This window comes from Athene cunicularia, assembly GCF_003259725.1.
Source record: "Athene cunicularia isolate RWA chromosome 15 unlocalized genomic scaffold, athCun1 chr15_part1, whole genome shotgun sequence".
NCBI lineage: Eukaryota > Metazoa > Chordata > Aves > Strigiformes > Strigidae > Athene > Athene cunicularia.
The window spans coordinates 1721509-1741259 of NW_020799121.1; the positions used below are offsets into that span (position 1 = coordinate 1721509).

Here is a 19751-nt window from a genome sequence, read left to right on the forward strand (position 1 = left end):
GGACACAAGAGCAAGAGAGTTCGCCTTCAGCTGCGACCACAACATATCACACAACCACACTGCATTGATAATCATGGGGGAAGATTGCCACAGCAGAAGGGCCAAATTCCACCCGTGGGACTGAGATAAAACTCTGGCTACAGGAGAGAGCAGGTGAGCAAAGCCTGAGGACAACCATCCCCCAAGCACCAAGCTTCTGTTCCAGTTAAAACCAGGAACTTCCTAAGCAAAAGCCTGACCACCTAGAGCTGCGATCTGTGACTACGATCCTCCGCACATTGAGGACGGAAATGCTGACTTTGGTCAGACTTAGTTCTGCAATTGAGAACAAAGTGATTCCACCCCAAAACACACCCCCCGTACTCACCATCAAACCATTCAACAGCTGTTTTGGCGGTAGACGGGTCATCAAAAGATACTGTGGCATCTCCTTTTGGTTTGCCCGTTTCTTTGTCAATGTAGAGGTTTATCATAGGCTGCCCAGTCCTCTTGTTCATCTAGCGGGACAGCAAAACGTCACCTCAGGTCACACCTCCCCATGCACAGAGCTGGGATCCACTCTCCCCTTTGTTCTCCTTTTCACTTGGGACAACCAGACTCATTTTGGTGACTCCGTGGCAGAAAGGGCCCCTCTGTGTCACCGCGGGCAGCAGCTATTGCCGAGACGACCCAATGGATGAAGGAATGGCCCAGAGCAGTGCTGCCAGGCCACACAGGCCTCTCCTGCGTGTACCCGGCAGCGCAAGAACTGAGCTGCAGCCTCCCCACATCCTCCCGGGCTCTCCATGCCGCCGCTTCCGCGAGCCTGATCATTCGTGTTGTGGGACAAACCCTGACAAGGTGCTTTGGGAAAGGCTGAGCTTGGTCAGCGCCAGGCTGGGATCATCCCACTGCCCAGGCAGCCCGCTCCGGGGAACGGAGGGAGACGAGCCACGTGCAGGCGGGGCGGAGATGGGCCATCCCTCTCCCGCCACTCTACCAGCTGGCGGCCGAGTTCTGTCCCCCCTCACCTTGACAACACCGCACTGTTTGAAGAAATCTGCCAGATCCTCCAGGGTCACATTATCATTGAGTCCCTGCACATAAACTGAACTGTTGTCCGAGTCCTCATCTGGGTCCATAGGTGGGCCTAGGAGATAATTCATGTGTCATTGCAGGGAGGACAGGAAGGGACACAACATTAACGGAGCACTCTCGTCACACCATCCCCTCGGCCAGCTGCGGCTTCGCTCTCAATGAGCGTTATTTATCAAGTGACACAAAACCCCAGGCACTGGGAGGGTGACTCCACACCACCTCCTGCCCGCAGGCCAGCAGGCCGGCGCTGCACGCTACTGCCCGCATTCTTAAACCACCCGGCTATTAACAGGAGACATCTCAGATGAGGTGTGAGGGAGAGCCATCACGTCCTCTGGGCACCCGCCCCCCTCGCTGCACTAACAACCCCCCTTTCCGCAGCAACGTGCTCTCCTGGAAGGCTGACGCATAACTTCCAGACACGCCTGTGCAACAGGAAGGAAAGAGCTGCAGGGCCACAGGCCAGAGGTGGCACAAGAGGAGGCTACTGGACCGGCGCACACAAGCTCCGGGCTCAGGCTGCCTGGAAAAGGTTTTCTGTTGAGCCAAACAGCTCCAGAGCAGCTCCCCCCAAAAGCCCCCCCTAGTTTCCACAGAGAAGGGCGAGCATCTCACAAACATGTGCGGGTTTTCCACCAGTTCAGCTGTTCTGATGAATCGGGAAATCGTGAAATAAATGACGTGGCCAGACAGAGACTGCACATGGCGGAGCGTCCTCGTGCTCCGTGGCGCTACACTGCCCTTGGCCCCAGCAGCCAACAAAAGTCTCAATTTCACGAGCTCGGGAGAGAGTCAGAGCAGTTATTGGCAATTACCTAAATCAAGGTCCGGTCCTTCTTCCATGTGTCCTGCCAGTCAGGAAAGAATCATAAGAAGCTGTGTTAGTGCACGCCTTGCGGGCTGAAGAACCGACACACACAACACTATCTACTTATAACCACCATTCGATGGCGCTGGTTAAACTCAAATTGACCTGCATTGCAAAAACAGCAGCAATGCACCTTTACTTGGTGATCGGTTTGCTATTTTTAGCAGCCTTTCAAACCATTAACCACTATTACACTTTTTTTTTTTTTTAATGCTTTACCAGGCCAATCAGTTTTACGTTCATTAATAAAAAGTTACTTTACAAAAAATTTATTAAATCCAAACCATTTATTTTCCCCAAATTACAGAAGTGGTTGCTCAATTCTTCCACGTTACCCTGTGTCCTGTAACCGCATACCCCTAGGCATTGCCGGCAGTACCCATTACAGTCTTGTTGCATATGTCATTTTAATCACTTAAACTAATAAAAATTACACTTTGTTCTAAAAACTGACTGCAAATTTTTTTTTTTAACACTATCCATTGTAATGCTCAAAAACTTACCACCAGGCTTATTGAAGCCACCTCGCTCTCCAGCGCTGCTGGGGGGATAAACGAAGAAATGAAGGCCTTTCCCTTTACAAAGCCAGTACCGCTCTGAGCCTCTGCGGCTCACTGGGAAGAAGGGCACTGGCTAAACATCTCCAAACAATGCATCTGTCTCTCTCTCTCTCATCTCGGCACTATGCCTTTCTTCAGGGCAGCTCGCTCAAATTTCCTTTACATATACGCAACCTCGCTTGTCTGGTTTTAGACACCACTCTGCTGTCGGTACCCTTGCATTACTTGTACGGGTATTATCAGTGCAATACTTGGCAAAAAATGTTTTCGAGCGTTATAAATTGGGCTTTCGCTTCAGAGAAATCATGGAGTTGTTCACTGGTCAACTCCCTCCCCTCTGTGTGTACATAAAGGTGCACCCTCAGCCTCTCGCAGCACGAGAGCGAAACGAGCCCGCGGGTCCCTGACATTAACAGTGAAAAGGGTAGGAGACAACCATACGCGATACCTACAACACAGTTCAGATGACATTTCCGCTAAAAACCTCGGTATAAAGCCATACATTCAGGTCACTACTGAATTTAACAAGTCTCTGTGGAGGGAGAACTTACAGAATACAGCGGGGGCTCGAAGGCCTGGGGTGCAGCTTTGTGGACACAGACCAGAACGGCAGATTTCGATACGCGCCAATGCAAACTGGCGGCCGCAGCTTTCGGCGAAAGCTTTGGCTGAAGCCTTCAGCTAAGGCTGCTTTCAAGCGCTGGTTAATTAGGAAAATGCCACCTGAAAAGGATTTTGATGTTTCTTGGCTCTTTTTGGAGAGACAGAAAGCTGTTTGTAAGGAGATGAGCAGAGGAGGGAGAGCACCGACTATTTTCTAGCAAGTATTGCACCTCTAATACTGGAAAAAAAAGTTGTCAATACACAGTTTCAAGCTGTTGCATGCAGCTTTGCCTCCTTTTGTTAAAGTACACACCATTTACGTAATGTCTCTCTTTTTAAACATATACTTTTACACTTTTTAACGTTACACAATTCTAAAGTAGTATACCTCCTCTGGTTTTATTACCAAACAACAAGTATGCAGTTACCAAAGTTACAGAAGGATTCCATTTATACAATGAATACATTTGGTTAAAAATATTCTATGTATATTTTTCCTCTCCATATGGACACCGTGTCTAGTCCCACTTTTCATTATGCTGCCGGCTGAGTACTGAGTACGGGTACTTTTTAAGTATTGAAGTGTATACAAGGCTCTCACTTTGTAACCTGTAGCATATAAATGCGACAAAGCATGTTAAAAAGTTTCCATGTTTAACAGCCAATGAAAATATAAAATAATTGAGTCAATGAAAAAGGGCACGTTAATAACATCGAGCTCCTTACCTGCTGGAGACACTGAAATCCATCACCACAGCATGATAAGAAGGGCCGAGTTCCCCTACCTGCCCCTTGGCGTCCATAGGAAGGCCACCGTTCCTATGGACAGCAGAAAGTCTACGTCCATAAAGCAGGGGGCCCTTTGTAATGGTCTAGTCAGGTGGAAATCACTACGTACACAATTTAAGCTCGGATTAGGGTGTCAAATCAGAGACGGATGACAAATCTTTTGCATGAGAAGCTCCGAAGGGGCTAGAAATTTTAAGATGTGATGATAGACATTTCAGGTGTCTACATCTACTTTAAACCATTAGAGATAAATACATCATGGGTGAAATCTTTATGCAGAACCACAGAACTCTGTTCCACTCGAGCCAATTTAAGCCACATGTGTTCCAACACAGGCCAGTCTTTTTGTTCTCTTTCCATACACCAGTAGTTGTATTTCTCCGATAAAGATTTCATGCCATTTCAATTCATTTCGACAGAGCTATGCAGAATGGGGCTATCGATTGCCAAACTCCGGTGGCCACCAGGCTGTAAAACACCTTAAGAGGTTGCCTATCGAGGGGAAGCTACAATTCCAGCTGCCCTGCCAAGTACCAGGGTGAGCACTGCGCATCCCACGCAACAATTCTAGCGTGCACCTAGGGACACTCTGCATAGCTCTGAACAACGGTGCGAAGGGATGGAACACACACAAAGCTACATCTTCCTTCTCTTAGGAGCATCGGGGGTTAGTCCTCCTTCCTCGCCTCTATCAAAACAAACATCACAGACAGGGAGACACACTGCTGACCTGAAGGCATAGGTTTACCAAACCAGATTTTGCCATCAGTTAAAATGGCCAAACTGATTTAGACCACCTGAAAGCTCCGAGGGGGAGCAGTCCTGGGAGCCCAGCCAGATCTCTTTACATTCTCGGGGTCTTTCTTCACACTCCAGCCAAGCTCTAAGTGTTCTGGCCACTCAGAGTCATGGCTTCCACAGCAGCAACCTGCCCAAGGCATACACTTACAGACGTAGCTCCGTGTGCTACTGCTAAGGTGAAGAGGCCGACACGAGGCTTCTGCCTTGTACGTACCTGAGCTGTCAAGATCCTCACTACTGAGGCACAGGGAGTGACTCCTGGACCTGGTGGGAGGTTTGTGTGTGTTCGATCCAGAGTTATTGTTACACCCCACAGAGGATTTCACCTCTGCATGACCGTGAAGGGAGCTGAAAGTTCCAGGTTTAGCAATACCCCTAATTCCCCCGGAGCCCCAACCAGCTGCAGGACAAGAAAAATAGATCCTGCTCCTATTCCCCCTTAGGATAATATTTCCATGGATTAGAAACAATGCTGCTACAGAGGTGTTCCCCATGGAAGTACCTTTGGGAACATCAACCTTTCAGTCCCTTCTTTCAATTTCAGATCCTTTGGGTAAACCAGAATTAGATAAAAGGAGAAAAGATTTGCTCTTACCCCATTCCACCGCGTCCTCCTCCCCGCCCACCTCTGCTCATGCCTCCACGATCATATCCCCCTCTTCCCCTGCCCCGGTTATCAGGGCCGCTCATATTCCGGTTCTCTCCTGGGCCTGAAAAGCCTCCGGATTCCTGTCCGTATACGTTCATGCTGCTAGGATGGTCCTGACGGAACGAGCCTGAGGAAGTGTGCAACAAACATGTTAGGGAGCTGCAGACAAGAGCGGGTCGAAGCTGCCTGTCCCTTTCAAGCCCTTTTACCTGCCTTCAGCACCAGAACACAATCATGACAATAATCTGCTACAGCACTTCCAGCGACAGCGTTAGTTTAAGGAGAGATGTGCTGCTTTCCGTGTGCAGAATCGAGTTTTACGTCAGGCCCTACCAGTCTGACCTCTGCAGAGCTGCCACCTGGCCAAACAGCACCGTTTCCAAACAAGTCTTGCCCACTCCAGCCTCAATGGTATTTTGTGCTTCTGTGTTTTTCAACCCCCCGTTTGCCCTCACCATGCTGAGGGGAGCACCACGATTTGCCACCACACCAGGCAAGTCATTTTTCAGTGAGAAAAGGCAAAACCCAGCTCCAGCAAGCTCTGCCTTCAACACCGCTGCAAGCGTTAGACCCAAAGTAATGCCAAGCCTCTTTTAGGCAGCCCACCCCGCAAGAGCGAGGCTCTCCCCGGCGGCCCTGCAAAGCACACTCACTCTGCTGGCCGTAGCTGCTGCTCTGCTGGCTGTACTGGCTGGGGGCCTGGCTGTAGGATCCCGTCTGGGGCGGGTAACTAGTCGGCGGCGGCTGCTGCCCGTAGCTGCTTTGCTGGCCATAATTAGTCTGTTGTCCGTAGGTGCTCTGTTGCCCGTAGGTGCTCTGCTGGGAGTAAGTGCTCTGATCGTAACTGCTTGGCTGTGTAGAGGAATAGCTGGGAGACAAAAGCATTGTAAAGGTAGAAAGATGAGTCAGTTCACTGTGCATTAGGCTGCAGAAGTGGCTCACGCTAGAAGGTAATGCAATTATAAGCCATATGTACTGTTGTAAACCATTTAAAAAGGTGAAGTCATCCTATGGAGGCCAGGCTGGTGGCAGGAGACAAAATAAACCTGGTAGACTGCTAAAAGCAAAATCCATGCAACTATTCACACCTCTAGAAAGAGGCAGAAGTGCCAGGGCAAATATCAGTGGCAATGCAAGCAACAGGCTCCCTTTCTGCCTTGGCCCTGAAGTGTTTTCAGCGGATGGATAATAAGTCCCCCCTCACACATCTCAGGCTTTGAGAATTTCAAAACATACAGTTCAGAAGTCAGCATCAGCATATTAAAGACACCTGAGGGGAAGAGGTGAGCCCCCTATCAAGTGTATTGGGTCTGCATGGCAAGCTTTTAATATCAGGGGGGCTACAGGGGCGGCTTCTGTGAGAAGCTGCCAGAAGCTTCCCCCATGTCCGCGGGAGCAATGCCAGCTGGCTCCAAGATGGACTCACTGCTGCCCAAGGCCGAGCCCATCAGCGACAGTGGTAGTGTCTCTGGGATAATGTGTTTAAGAAAGGGGAAAAACCAACTGTGTGACTGCAGCCAGAGAGAGGAGTGAGAGTATGTGAGAGAAACAGCCCTGCAGACATGCAGGTCAGTGAAGCAGGAGGGGCAGGAGGTGCTCCAGGCCTGGAGCAGAGGTTCCCCTGCAGCCCGTGGTGCAGCCCATGGTGAGGCAGCTGTGCCCGGCACACCAGGGAGGCCCACGGGGGAGCAGATCTCCACCTGCAGCCCGTAAGAGACCCAGCACCAGAGCAGGGGGATGCCCAAAGGAGGCTGTGACCCCATGGGAAGTCTGCACTTGAAGCAGGGTCCTGGCAGGACCTGTGGCCCCATGGAGAGATGAGCCCATGCTGGAGCAGTTTGTTGGCAGGACTTTTTGTTATATTCTCTCTCCCCTGTCCAGATGAGGAGTGACAAAGCAGCTTTGGTGGCAACCTGGTGTCCAGCCGGGGTCACCCCACCACACAAAGCCATTTGTCAGAAGGCAGCAAAAGTCACTACTACACATTCCATATCTAGGAAATTTTTTAAAAAACATTTGTCATCGTTACACCTTGCTGCTGCAGATGTATACACAGAAAGACTTAAGCAATCACAGCCTCACTTTCCTTACAAGAAGAGGTACACCACCACCACCTCCCTCCTCCCAGGACACCAAACCTCTTTTTACATCTGTTTGGTTAAAATCCCTTAAGAAAAGCCCTTTTGCCCAAGCTAACCTGAAAGTTCCCCTGCCAGCTGCATGAGGCTTAGCCTGCCGGGAGCATTACCTGGTAGGAGGATAGGAGGGAGGCGCGGTGACGGGCTGCATGGGGTAGCTGGCAGGCACCTGAGGATAGCTGTAGTTGCTCTGTCCATACCCTAGGCTGGGCTGGCTGTAGCCTGTCGTACTCGACTGTGGCTGGTTGGTCTCTGCTGGTTTGCTGCCATCCTGGGGTCTGTGGAGCAGTATTGAACAAGAAGGAAACATTGGTGCAAACCCCCACCACTGCCAGCAGCGAAGGTGCTCGGATGCCCCCAGGACAGAACAGCACTACCTGTGTCTTTTAGGTGACTGACACTGTGGCAGCAGCTAACATATGCTCATTAAACACTAAACATTTCAGCACCTGCTGATTGGGTGTTTGCACGTTCCCCTGCTGTCAGGAAAGGCCTGGGCAGCATCCTGAAGAGAGAGCACAGAGCACTGCGGCTTCTGTTCTCCAGCTGCGTTATGAAACCGACGGTGAGGGATTCAGACTGGCTCCAGAATGGAGTCAAGGGTGCAAAATGGGCAGGAAAGCGGCCAGCAGCACCACCCCTCCGCTCGAGCTGGTCTCACACCACGCTTGGAAAAAAGGAGCTCAAGAGCAGCCAGAAATGCTGTCGGTTAAATGCACTATTGTTTGTTTCAGAATCCAGTGCAAGCAGATATTGCCCCATAAACATTATCTGATGAAAGGGAAATGATGCCGGGGGTTGGACTAGATGACCTTTAAAGGTCTGTTCCAACCCAAACTACTCTATGATTCTATGTTTAGTTTTAACTCTCGAGGCGTGAAAATAAAGAGAATTGTTTGCACGTGACTTGCATGTCCCCTTCTTTTGTATCTGTTCCCTACCATTTACAATCTCTAAGTTTATCAGAGTGGGGTAAAAAGAGTTAAGCTACTTTTGTTGTACAAGCTGGGAAAAGATTATTTAAAATGATGTCAGGATTCATGCTTAAAGTGTAATCTGACAGACACAGAAAGCTCCGTCCTTCCTTACTGGAGTGGTTGCTACAAACATCATGTAAATGAATAAAGCAGTTTTTACTCACTACTAAACAAGTCTCCATTATGTATTCTAAATCTTTCATATCCTGAGCAAACAATTAAACTAAATATACTCTTGACAGTGCCCCGACACAAGAGGTTTAAAAAGGAAATTGTCTCCAGCATGTGCACCCACTCAAGACACAGCACGTAGCAGTATCCTGCCTGACCCTGTGACTCAAGATCGGATCAGACTGGCCCGTTTTCTGTTCTACATCATGAGTCAAGAGACCATTTTTGCTGCTTGGTTGCTCTCCTCATCTCCCAGTAACCATGCTGACTCACCGTGCCAGAGCAGAAACTACCCACGCGGCTTCCCCCGGCCCTGAAGATGCAGCAAGAGCAAAGCTCAAGCGCAATAAGCAGAGAAAAGGTGTAAGCAAAACCAGTGGGCCCCAGTTCAGCTGGCGGTGTGCTGGGGCTCCTCCCAGCAGCAGCGCAAAGGCAGCCTGGGGAGGAGGAGAACCACCAGACATTACCTTGCAGGAGCGGAGGCTGCTGGCTGCTGCCCGTAGGCTGGGTAGGCGGGCTGGGTGCCGTAAGCGGACGGCGCTGCGTAGGAAGCCTGGGTGGTGGTAACCGTGGCAGTGTTAGTATCGTAGGCGGCTGTGCCGTACCCCTGGACGGGCTGACTGTACGCTGGGGGGGCAGTCGGAGTGGTATAACCTAGAACAAATGACAGCTTCATCAGATTGGTTTGGCCACCTTTGCTCGTCACGTTTCAGACTGGTGATGGTTTATCAGACCTCGGGTACAGCACCGATTTTACCATTGCAAAAATATCACTGATAACCTGAAAATGATGAACTAACCCAACACTGTCCCTTCGCCTTCCTCGGGGAAACCCCCTGCCCTGGGAAGCCTCAGCCTACAGCCCCAGCTCTACCCTCACCATCCAAAAACCACACTCCGAGGACCTTTCTCGAAGCCATCCTTCAACAGCATCCAAAGGCTGCTTGTTTACAGCGACCGAAGCTCACGGCTAACGCAATAAAGCACACACGGGGCAAGCTGAGGCATGCAGCACCTTCTGAACGCAGGAAGACTGAACAAAGCTCCTGGCAGCAATAAAGTAAAAGAAATCCAATCGATTCAAAAACTACAGTCCTATCCTTTCAGCTTTTTGAAAAATAAAAGCACAAAATGGCACCAGGCTGGCTTGAGAAGTCTTTTTGAGTCTTATTTATGAAGTCTTATTTGAAATCAGTGATTCTGGAAACAAAAGAAAAGCACTTTACATTTGCTTTAACTTAACAGAAAGGTGAAAAAAGACACATAAGGTAGCTCCTGATGTTTTATGTACCTTCACTTTTCTTAGAATTTCAGTTTGGTTTAAGTAAAAGGCTTAGAGCTCATACACTTATTTCTGAACAATTTTACAAGAATATCCAAGATCCCAAAAGAGCTCCACTTAAATCAGTCTTTCCAGCAGCCACCACTGTATAATTTAATGGACCATTTGGCTTGTCACAAAGGTGAACTATAAACCCAGTATTAACACAGTGGCTTTTTACAGTCAAGAACCTTGTGAGCAGATTTTCCAACTATGAAACACTTACTTTAAAATTATGAAGACTTACATGAAAAAAATATCAATTAAGGTTTTTTTTAGCAAAAGCTAACTCACTAAAAATATGAAACATCAAGTGCCAAAGAACAGCCAACTGGTCTTTGTCTTATTGATGTGATCTTAATTGCATCAATTAAGATAACAGCTTCTCCCATCACTTATTTTTAATAAACATAGGACACTTGCGACAAGCTCCTTCCAATTATACAGCATTTTAGGCAAATTGTGCTGTAGCTTTTTATTTCAATTCCCTAATTTGCAAAACAAAGGTACTTCCAGCAGAATGTGCCCTCACGAAGTACCACAGTACTTCCACATCTTCTTGTCCCTGCTACAAAATCAGGATCCTTCCCAGTGGGTCTCTGAATCAGCAAGTAAAGCGGAAGGGAAGTGAGAGGAGGAAGTTTGCACAGCACATTACTTGAAAAAACAAACTTCAACTTTCTGTCCAAATGTTGCTCTTGAGCTTTGTGGTTAGCCCCAGGATCCTGATGAAGGGGCTCCATGGGGACACAAGCCTGTCCACTTTTGTCACCTGCAACAGCTAGTCTAAAAGCCCCTGCCTGCTCCCACAAGCCTCATTCCTCCTGCCCTGGGCCTCCCATGCTTGTCCCACTGTCACCCTCCTGCTGATGCCACAGACTGGCTTCTGCATGGCAGGTCTGCCAACCTGGAAACATCAAAGCAAGAGAGTAAGCTGGTCTCCAACAAGGAAACAACTTGCACAAATCACTAGCAAATCAGTTCTCATGGTCATTATTCCTTTTTGCTGAGAGGTTCTCTGAAAAGCAAAGTCCTGTTCTGAGTGTTGCAGAGAGGGTGAATGTTGCTGAGAGGGTGAATGAAACACGAGCATGATTTTTAGAGCCTTGGGCAAATTTACACAGTCCAAACACTTAAAAGGGAGCCAGCACAGCATTTCCACAGAGGGCACCGACACCAGAAGTTAAATGAATCCTTATTTTAACTGGCCGAAGCCTGACCACATACTAAAAAAGCCTGCTGTTTGCCTAAGTACAGCCTGCAGTAAGTGCTGCTAAAGCCACAGCCCTGCCCTGGGCTGTTCTCCTCAGACCCAGAGCCATTGGGGGGTCCTCCCACATCTAGGTCCCCCTTCTCAGTACTGTTACTGGCAGCACTAACCTCTCCAATCAAGCAAGCGAGCAGGTTTGCTAACACCTGGCTCTGCACAGTCAATAGAATAAAAGGGAGGAAAAAAAAAAAAACCACCCTGGATTTTAATGCTTCAGCTCTAGATGGAGCATTTCCCTTGTGCAAGTGTGCTCAGCAGGAAAGGTTTGTACCAAAGAAAGAACAGGCAGTGATTTAACATCCCACTGGTATAAATTTTCATTTCAACAACTTAGTTTGGTACTCTGCAAATCCTCAAGAGCTGTATTTTTGAGGGGGGCATTTACATCACACCACTTCTTTCTCCTCCCCTCATCAGTTAGTAAGATAAAATGTATCTGCAGAACAGCTACTGTAAGAAAAAGGTAACAGAAGAACTTTGATAACCTGCTTAAGAAGTCCAGTTACATGGCTCAGTTTTCTCTCAAAGTATCCAAGCCTGCAAGCAAAACCTTTATTGAAGTCTAGGAATTCCTCAGGCAGAGGGGAAGCTTGCAGGATTTGGTCCTCAGAGAACATCAACTGAAAATAGTGGATTCAAAGAGATTTATTCCGAAATAAGCAGGCTTCAACGTCAGCTAGCAGCAGTTTCTGAAGGCTTCTGATGCAAGCAGTATTAAAAGCTACCCACGGGGTCTGTGTGCCCAGAGAGACAATTCCTGTTTGGCATGAACACCTTCTGCGGTGAAGGTCTGGAGAAACGGATGCAGAGGCTACCCTCTCTCTGCTCTATTTTGGTGTAAGTTATTGTGGTAGCCAAGACAGCTATGGGTGTGTTCATTTCAAATTCTGAATACATCAGAATAAAATATATATAACCCTAAATTTCACGGGTAAAAAGAGAAGTGGAGGCTGGCTGTCTTTAGAGAGTAATTCCCACTCAGCTGCTTAAAGAAGATTCATACTTGGACATTTGAAATGATGTTTCTGCCCCCAAACGACACTGTTAGAAAGCCAATAACCATAACAGATGCAGCTTTCTATTTACTTCTTGTAATTCATGCCTATGCACCACAGTGATTAAAGAGCAAACCATAACCACAGATCTGATGGTGCCGATTAATCCCCTCACCCAGTTGGAGTCCATGAAGCTGCAGGGGAGCCCACAGGCTCCCAAACCCCTTTTCTCCATAACAAAGCGACAGAGCTACTCCAAGACACAAGACACCTTTTCCTCCAGCCCCAGGGAGGGAAGAGGCACAACCTGGTCGGTAACTCTCACCTCAGGTGGCCCCGGAGTCAGGGCAAGGCTGGGTGGCAGAGGGTTTGGGACAGAAAGGTCCATGAGGAAGCTACACCAGCTCTCAGCTGAGGCTGAGACGATGCAGAGGAACTGTCTCTGCCGTTCTGGCAGAGCCCCGAGAGGGTGTATCTGCACAGGATTTGAGTCTCCCTGACCACAACAGCACCTTACCCAAAAACCAGGCTGTTAAGACAAAAAAAGGCACGTTGCTTTTAAGTAATTGCAGACATCCCTCTGCTACAAAAAGCCGATACCTAGGGAAAATAAATTGACATTCAACTGTAAAAACTGCATGTCTCTCAGGGCATAAAGATGTACGCCCCAGGCAACACTCTGGGCTTTATTTAGTATGAAAGGCAGAGACAAGAGAGGGAGACAGGCTTTAAGCACTATCAGTCTCATTTGCACAGCTCTGACTCCTCAAGAAGAAGCAGGTGTGGGAAGAATAAATACAACCTGGCATTCTGCCTGGAGAATAACATCCACAGTTCTGCCACAGACCAATGCTACGCGGGTTGAGGCAAATCGTATTTGAAGGTCTGATATGATCTTTTTTCCTTGACCACTTCCTGAGTTGGTTTTTTTTTTGATGAAAAAAAAATGAAGCTTTCTGCCTAAAAAAAAAAAAAGCTGTGCAGAAAAGATCTCTAATATAATTCCTGTAGAAAATATACTCTTAAGGAAAAAGCAAAAACATACAGCACAGCTTCCTGTGACTACTGCAGGAGTAGCAAGGATCAAGGAACACAAACATTTCTAAGAAAAAAATTATGGAAGTCCACAAATCTTTTCTGCTGCCAACTGATGTCCATATACTTTTAAATGAAAGGAAAAAAACCTGTAGATAACCCACAGCGACACTGGCTAAAGGGTAGGGGCTCTCACTCTGCAGGACGTGCACTAACTGCTGGACAGAAATCTTCCTTATCTCTTTAAAGATGTGAAATGTTTCAAGGGCTGTAAAACTGTACAGACTATAGGTTAATAGTCTCTCTCCACCTCTTCCTTGTGAAGCACTTCTCAATGGCTTCTGTGGGCAGATATCCCACTGCCTGTCTGTCCTGGTACTCCCTGGCTTTGGGAAGCATTTAAGAAAGCTCCCACTCTAACAGATGTTTATAATGTCTCTCATAGCAAAGGATGAACCTGCAGAAAACAGTACCCAAGGCATTAGCTGGAGGAAAATTTGTTTTCTTTTTCAAAGTCTCCTGAATATTCAGTCCAAATATACCAGAATTGAACGTCTCAACAGTTTCTTTCAGACATTAAGACACTCGTATGTACAAAACTCCAGTTCAAAGAGCACATGTTGGAATAGCTTACAGCGCGTTAATGAACATGTGACGTATGCGTCTGCACTGGAAATCCAAAGACAACATGGAACATGCAAAGGTGCTGGTCAGGACATTTGGACATGTCTAACCATGCTGTTTACCCTTTAGGAAATGGTAGGACAATGGGGTTACATTCACCCGAAATGTCTCAGCACGGCTGCCATTAGTGCTCAGGAAGTTTAATCCATAAAGTATGCCACTTGGAGACTTTACAGAGATGTGGAGATGGCAAACAGCATCGCAGCCTAGCAAATCCTTACTGTCATTGTGTAGGCACGCTCTGATGCTGGACGTTTTAAGCGCTTAAAACCAAGTGACACCTAAAGGGTTAACACCACCAGTTTAGACAGGATGAGACAGCATTTTCCATGCAAGAGTGAGCAGGATAGTCAAACCTGTACTGGTCCCTTCTACTGTGGGAAGCACAAGACAAAAAGTAGAGGGTACACTATCAGAACAGGCATACACATCACTTCCACTGATTTGTTTCAGGCAACCAAAGTGCTGGGGACACCGGTTCTGGAGAGCAGCCAGAGTACCCACTCCTGGGAGCGCCGCCGCGCAGCTCCCAGATGCTCTGCTCTAAGCATAGTATGCTCTGCAGCCGTGCTTATTTCCACAGCATGAACCAGCACCCAAAACGTTCCCTGAAAAATTAAAGGGGCACGTTTATGTACTCTTTGTCAGCCCACCCGCATCTTCACATCGTTTTAAACCGCCCTTCGCTCAGGACAGGCTCCTGAGGAAGGAAGCCCTTGCCACATCAGAGCTGCCCAGGGAAATTCAGTGTGGTTTGGGCTGGAGTTCCTCAGTGCAGACCTGAGCTCAACTCTCTCCCCAGGTCAAGTCAAGCCTTGCAGGCACGGGGGCTCTTACCGGTAGGAGGCTGCCCGTAGGACGTTGCATATGCAGTCTGCCCGTACGTCGCAGTTGTCTGGGGCTGCGTGTAGCTGACGTCGGTGGGTTGGCCGTAGGTTCCGTAACTCTGTTGCCCGTACGTCTGCTCCAAAGATGATACAAATTTAATTCATGAGCAGAAGTGAGTCACAGGCATTGCAGAGATACACACAGACCATTTCAGCGATGCACACAGACTGGGAGATCTGTGTTACCTGATGTACTGAAAAGCAGAGCCAAGCCAAGGCTACTGTGAAAGTTTGGGCGCTACTGCAAAGTTCAGTTCAGATCTGTGATGAAGCTACAAATGTAGTTTTTCAGTGCCAGGACCGGAGGGGCAGCCTCTTACATTTTCACAACACACCTCTGCTCTATGTAAAGCGGAACATGAACGCATCCAGCTCCTCCTAATTGCCTGGGCACCCGTCAGCACTCACAGGTACCTCCCGAGGGCTAACCTGAAGTAGGGGGAGTGGACTACTCAGAGGGCAGAACTGCACCAACTGAAACAAGTCAGTTACTTCAGTGTAAAAGCGCTTTAGCGTTCACTTGAAGAAACCTATTTAAGGTTTCAGTGAAGTTATTCTGAATATTCTTTATGTCCACTGGCCAACAGTTTGAAAAACAGGAGTTTACGCAGACATCCAAGGACAGGCTCAGCAGGAGCATCCAAGGGTTTGCCATCACCAAGCTATCTGCTCTCATTCCAGTGCCTTTGTGTTCAGCGAGAGACCAGCTCTCAGCTCACACCTTCCCTGGAGCTCATTTTCAAGTCTGGACTATCAGTAAAGATCCGCTTCTGCCCATGGTCTGACTCAGACCTGAAGACAGCACCGCCAAGCAGCTCCTCAGCCGCGGTGACCCGCTCGGCAGTGCAGCGTGGCTGGATTAGCGCAGAGCTGCTGGCGCTGCAGTTTTCCCAGCTAAAGAGCTACCTCAGCCCCACACCATGGACCAGCTGGCTCAAACTTCAGGCACCAGCCAACTTTCTACAGCTCTGTGCGGCCACCAGTTTGGTTTAGGATAAAACTCTAGTTACTTGAGCTTTTTAGCTCAAGAAGCAACATGAAGATGGCCTTAAAGTCCGGATTCTCAAAGGGGTTTACTGACTCCTGTGGAAGCCTGGGACTTACTTGGCATCTATACCTGTGTTACTTGTGAGCCAGCCTCCCTGAACTCAAGCCACAGATCTTAATCAAGAGTAGAAAAGCCTTGACCAGATTGATTATGTCACTGCCTGGGGAAGCTCACTACATCAAGAGGCAGGAAACGCTGCAAACCTCCCATGGCTATTTGCCTACAGCTGAGATTAGTTGGTTAGTTGTTTTAGTCTCACACTAGAGGATGTTGTTGAAGCTGCCTGTTCTTACACTTGCCAGCCTGCTGACTTGTCCTTCCGTATAACCTGCACATTTGGTAGCAGTTCTTGCAATTGTTCTGTCTCAAAATACTTATTCAAAATAAAAGTTCCCATCACCTTCATTCAAGCTGATCCAAATGCCCAGACTGAACCTGTGCTCCTCCTGTAACACTCAGATTTTTACCAAAGGGCCTTCTTACCCTGCTGCAGGAACAAGCGAGCACAGATTTCCTGCAGCCTTGCCTGCCTTGAACTGGCTAGTGCAGGCAGAAGCAGTAGGCAGCATGGCACACGCAGCCTGAGCAGGCATGGGAAGGCAGCTCCTGCTCAGCCCCGCAGCACCAAAGCCAAGCTGTTGCCACAACCAGAATTAACCAATTAAAAGCTGCTCAGTAACGCTCCATCACAACAGTGGTGTGCTTTTATCTCCATAATGAAGACGTACTCTTGGGGAGCAGGATCTTCCCTTCAGAAACCTCTCTGGAGAGGCAGGGGCAACTCAACCGATGCCACTTTTTGAGGACAAAAGTTTACCTTTGAAAACATACTTAGAGCGTGTATACAAATGTGGTTTTAGTAACTTGGATTCTAAGGATTAAAAATAAGCATGGTTTAATTCATCTTTTAAAGATCATCATAATTTTGCAGTCTAGCCAACTGAGAGTATTAATAGTATTAACAACAATACTGCCATGAAAAAATCTATTCCCTCCTCTTCCTTTGTCCAACTGCTGCAATCTCACAAATGGCAATTTCCCCCCACCTCCCTTTTTTTTAAAGTTTTTCTCTCCTACACCACTGAGTAGAACACCCACCAACATGGTGGTGTCAAACATACACAGAGAATTAGGCTTTTATAATCCTCTCAACAACAACCACCTTAGGCTCAGCTATATTAACAAAGAAGGGGACTGTTGAGGTGCCTCAGTGTTTAGGTTGTTTTCACTTTAAGAAAGCAGTTTGGGCTGTGTGGGAAACTACAAGACAACTTTTAACAACAGATTTTGTTGTTGCTGCTCAGCGTTTTTCGTGCCTGGCACAGCCCCGTGTAGTTTACTGGAAGACACGTGATTTAGCAGCAATTATAAAACCGTCCCGTGTTTTACCTGGGTGGTCTGTGCATATCCTTGAGCTGGCTGAGGTGCATATGCGCTGTAGCTGTAAAATCAATTTAAAGACATTTATAAGGCATCCCTGTATTCCTGACTTGTGCAAAACACGTATCATAAGACAAATTTCACATATTCAAATAATTTCTGCTGAAAGACTATGGCAATACAAAAATCTAAAAGTCATAGGATTACAAATATACCAACGTTAAGACTAAACCACAATTATTACATACTTTTATTACATCTTTTTAAAACAGAGAGGCTAAGACCATAATGCTACTTACCCCTGCTGAGCTGCAGCTTGGCTATAGGTGCTATAATCTATAAGAAAAAAAAAAAAAAAAAAAAGGCTTAACAAAATTAACAGTGTAAGAGCACAGCAGCTGGAATTTCCTCCTGCAGCTTGAAAGAACTGCTATAAACCACTGGAAATCCAGTTTCAAAAGAGTGTAAGGTAAATGCACTTTTTCAGTCTTTCTGAAGGAAACAAAACCTTTCTTCCCTTCATTGTGACTGCTGGTTGCAGCACCAACTTTGATCTCAAATGACCCTACTTTAATTTAACTGCCACCTTGGAAGACACCCAAGGGGGCTGGCAGGAGGGTGTTTTGTTTTGGAACAAAAGAAACGCTGGGGCTGACACTTACAAAACCCCCCCCTCCCCGGTTTCGAAGGGCCAGGTTGCAAGCTTTTGGATCTGTAGAAACCACCATACTTCACTCTTTTTATCTAACTTTCAAGGACACAAATGGCTGGAAAGTTCTAACACTTGTCGCCTAGCAGGGTTTGAGCCAGGCAGCTGGCAGCAATTCCATCCCCAAAACCCTGATCCACGCCAATATCCTGATTTAGAGGAGAACTGCAATCCTGAAAATCCAAGCAGAAAAATCTATGCTGAACAGGTTTGCTGGCGGGAACGGAAAACTCATCCACATGGCAATTACAAGGCTATATTTGAGATGATTACAGCTCCTAATTGTATGCTTTCCCTCAAAGTCACTGAGAAACTCCAGTTCCCATCCAAACATCTAGAGTGAACGAATTCATCGCTCAGACCAGACTTTGCCAGCCAGATTACAGCTATCCTGGGACCACAAAAGTCCTGAGGCCAGAGATCAGGAGTGAGTACCAGACCTTGCTCGATCTGCCACTCGGGCCACGGCATCTGACTGAGCTGGAAGCAGAGCTGGACGTTAGCAGAGCTCTTCTCAGGCAGAGCCAGACAGTCCTGTGTGGGAAGAGGTTTTGGTGTTTCTACCACAGTCGCACCTTGCGGAAAGCTGATCGCAGCTGGAAAACTGAAGATTATGAATCTGAGGAACCCAACTGATGACTTCCTACAGCCTTCTGTTATACCCAAGTTGTAGGGACCGCTTCAACGTCTTTATCATGCTGTTTGCAACTGAAGGGGATGGAGCACCAGGAATAAATCTGAAAACACTGTTTTCATACACCAAAACTTCCTGTTTCTTGAGACTGTGGGTTCACCCCTAATAAAGCTTTCCTCTCCTCCTCCTAACCCCTCTACATGAGCTTACAGCTCTTCCTCCTTTGCACTTCCCTCAGCTGATGCTGGAGTTAAAACCCCGGGGTGTGTGGTGACGGACAAGGAAAGGAAGTGCCGTGACTCTGGGAGCGATTTGGCAGATATTAATTACTTCGACCTTGCACTAGAGCACAGGAATCTGTAAGAGCACAGAAGGAAGACGCCCGAAATGTGGCGCACAATAAAGACACTGAACTGCTACCCAAAGGCTTCCACACTCCTGAGACGCACTGCACAAGTTGTTAAACTACTCTGGCACCACTCCTGCTTTCTTTACAGGTTGTCATGTTTAACACTGAAAAAGCTAGCCTGTTAAATTCAGGGTCATTGCTCTTTTTTTTTTTCAGTCTACATGTGGCTCTAAACTCTGCTAAATCCTGAGTGTTAAAAACCATTCCCCCTCATCCATCTTCCCTCTCCCACTGCGTCCTTGTACCAGCCTCCCTCCATCCTCCCTCCGACCTCTTGCCATACACCCTCCTCCACCCCAGCTCCACTTTTCTAAGCCTGTTCACCCTCCAGCCACCAGAACCTCCCCACTCCTTATTTAACTCCCATTTTCTGCATGCTATTGAGTTACCACAGTCCTCCAGGCTGTTAAAAAATGTCCAGGCTGCTGAGCACAATCTCCCCAACCTTCATCCCTCACTGGTAGACCCCCAGCAACCTACCACTCTCCAGAAGACCTGCTGGGGCCTTGAGCTACACACAGAGTCTTCAACTAAACACCCAGCACACATGCCTTCTTACAGCCTTCCCCCACTCCTACCTAGGCAGGACATTTTCCCCTTTGTAGGATTTAAATCCAGGTGTCAAATTTGCAATTCGTATCTGGTAATCCCTCCCTTCTAATTTGCTTGAATTTAGATTAACACAAAACATTAAAAAAAATATTATGGTTCATTTAGTTAAAACCATCTCCGAGCCTTTATTTCCA

General features: G+C 47.6%; 1 protein-coding gene across 1 annotated transcript; it reads right to left on the reverse strand.

Annotated features, from left to right (window-relative positions):
* Positions 1 to 2461: 2461 nt before the first annotated feature.
* EWSR1 (EWS RNA binding protein 1) lies at positions 2462 to 18433 on the reverse strand. The gene is made up of 9 exons (XM_026859903.1): positions 18403 to 18433; positions 17553 to 17589; positions 17263 to 17314; positions 14776 to 14899; positions 9101 to 9287; positions 7596 to 7763; positions 6001 to 6215; positions 5294 to 5474; positions 2462 to 3717 (listed from the first exon to the last, which is right to left on the reverse strand). The coding sequence occupies exons 1-9, from the start codon at positions 18431 to 18433 to the stop codon at positions 3627 to 3629; spliced, it is 1086 nt and encodes a 361-aa protein (XP_026715704.1). The 3' UTR covers positions 2462 to 3626.
* Between the last annotated feature and the right edge of the window lie 1318 nt (positions 18434 to 19751).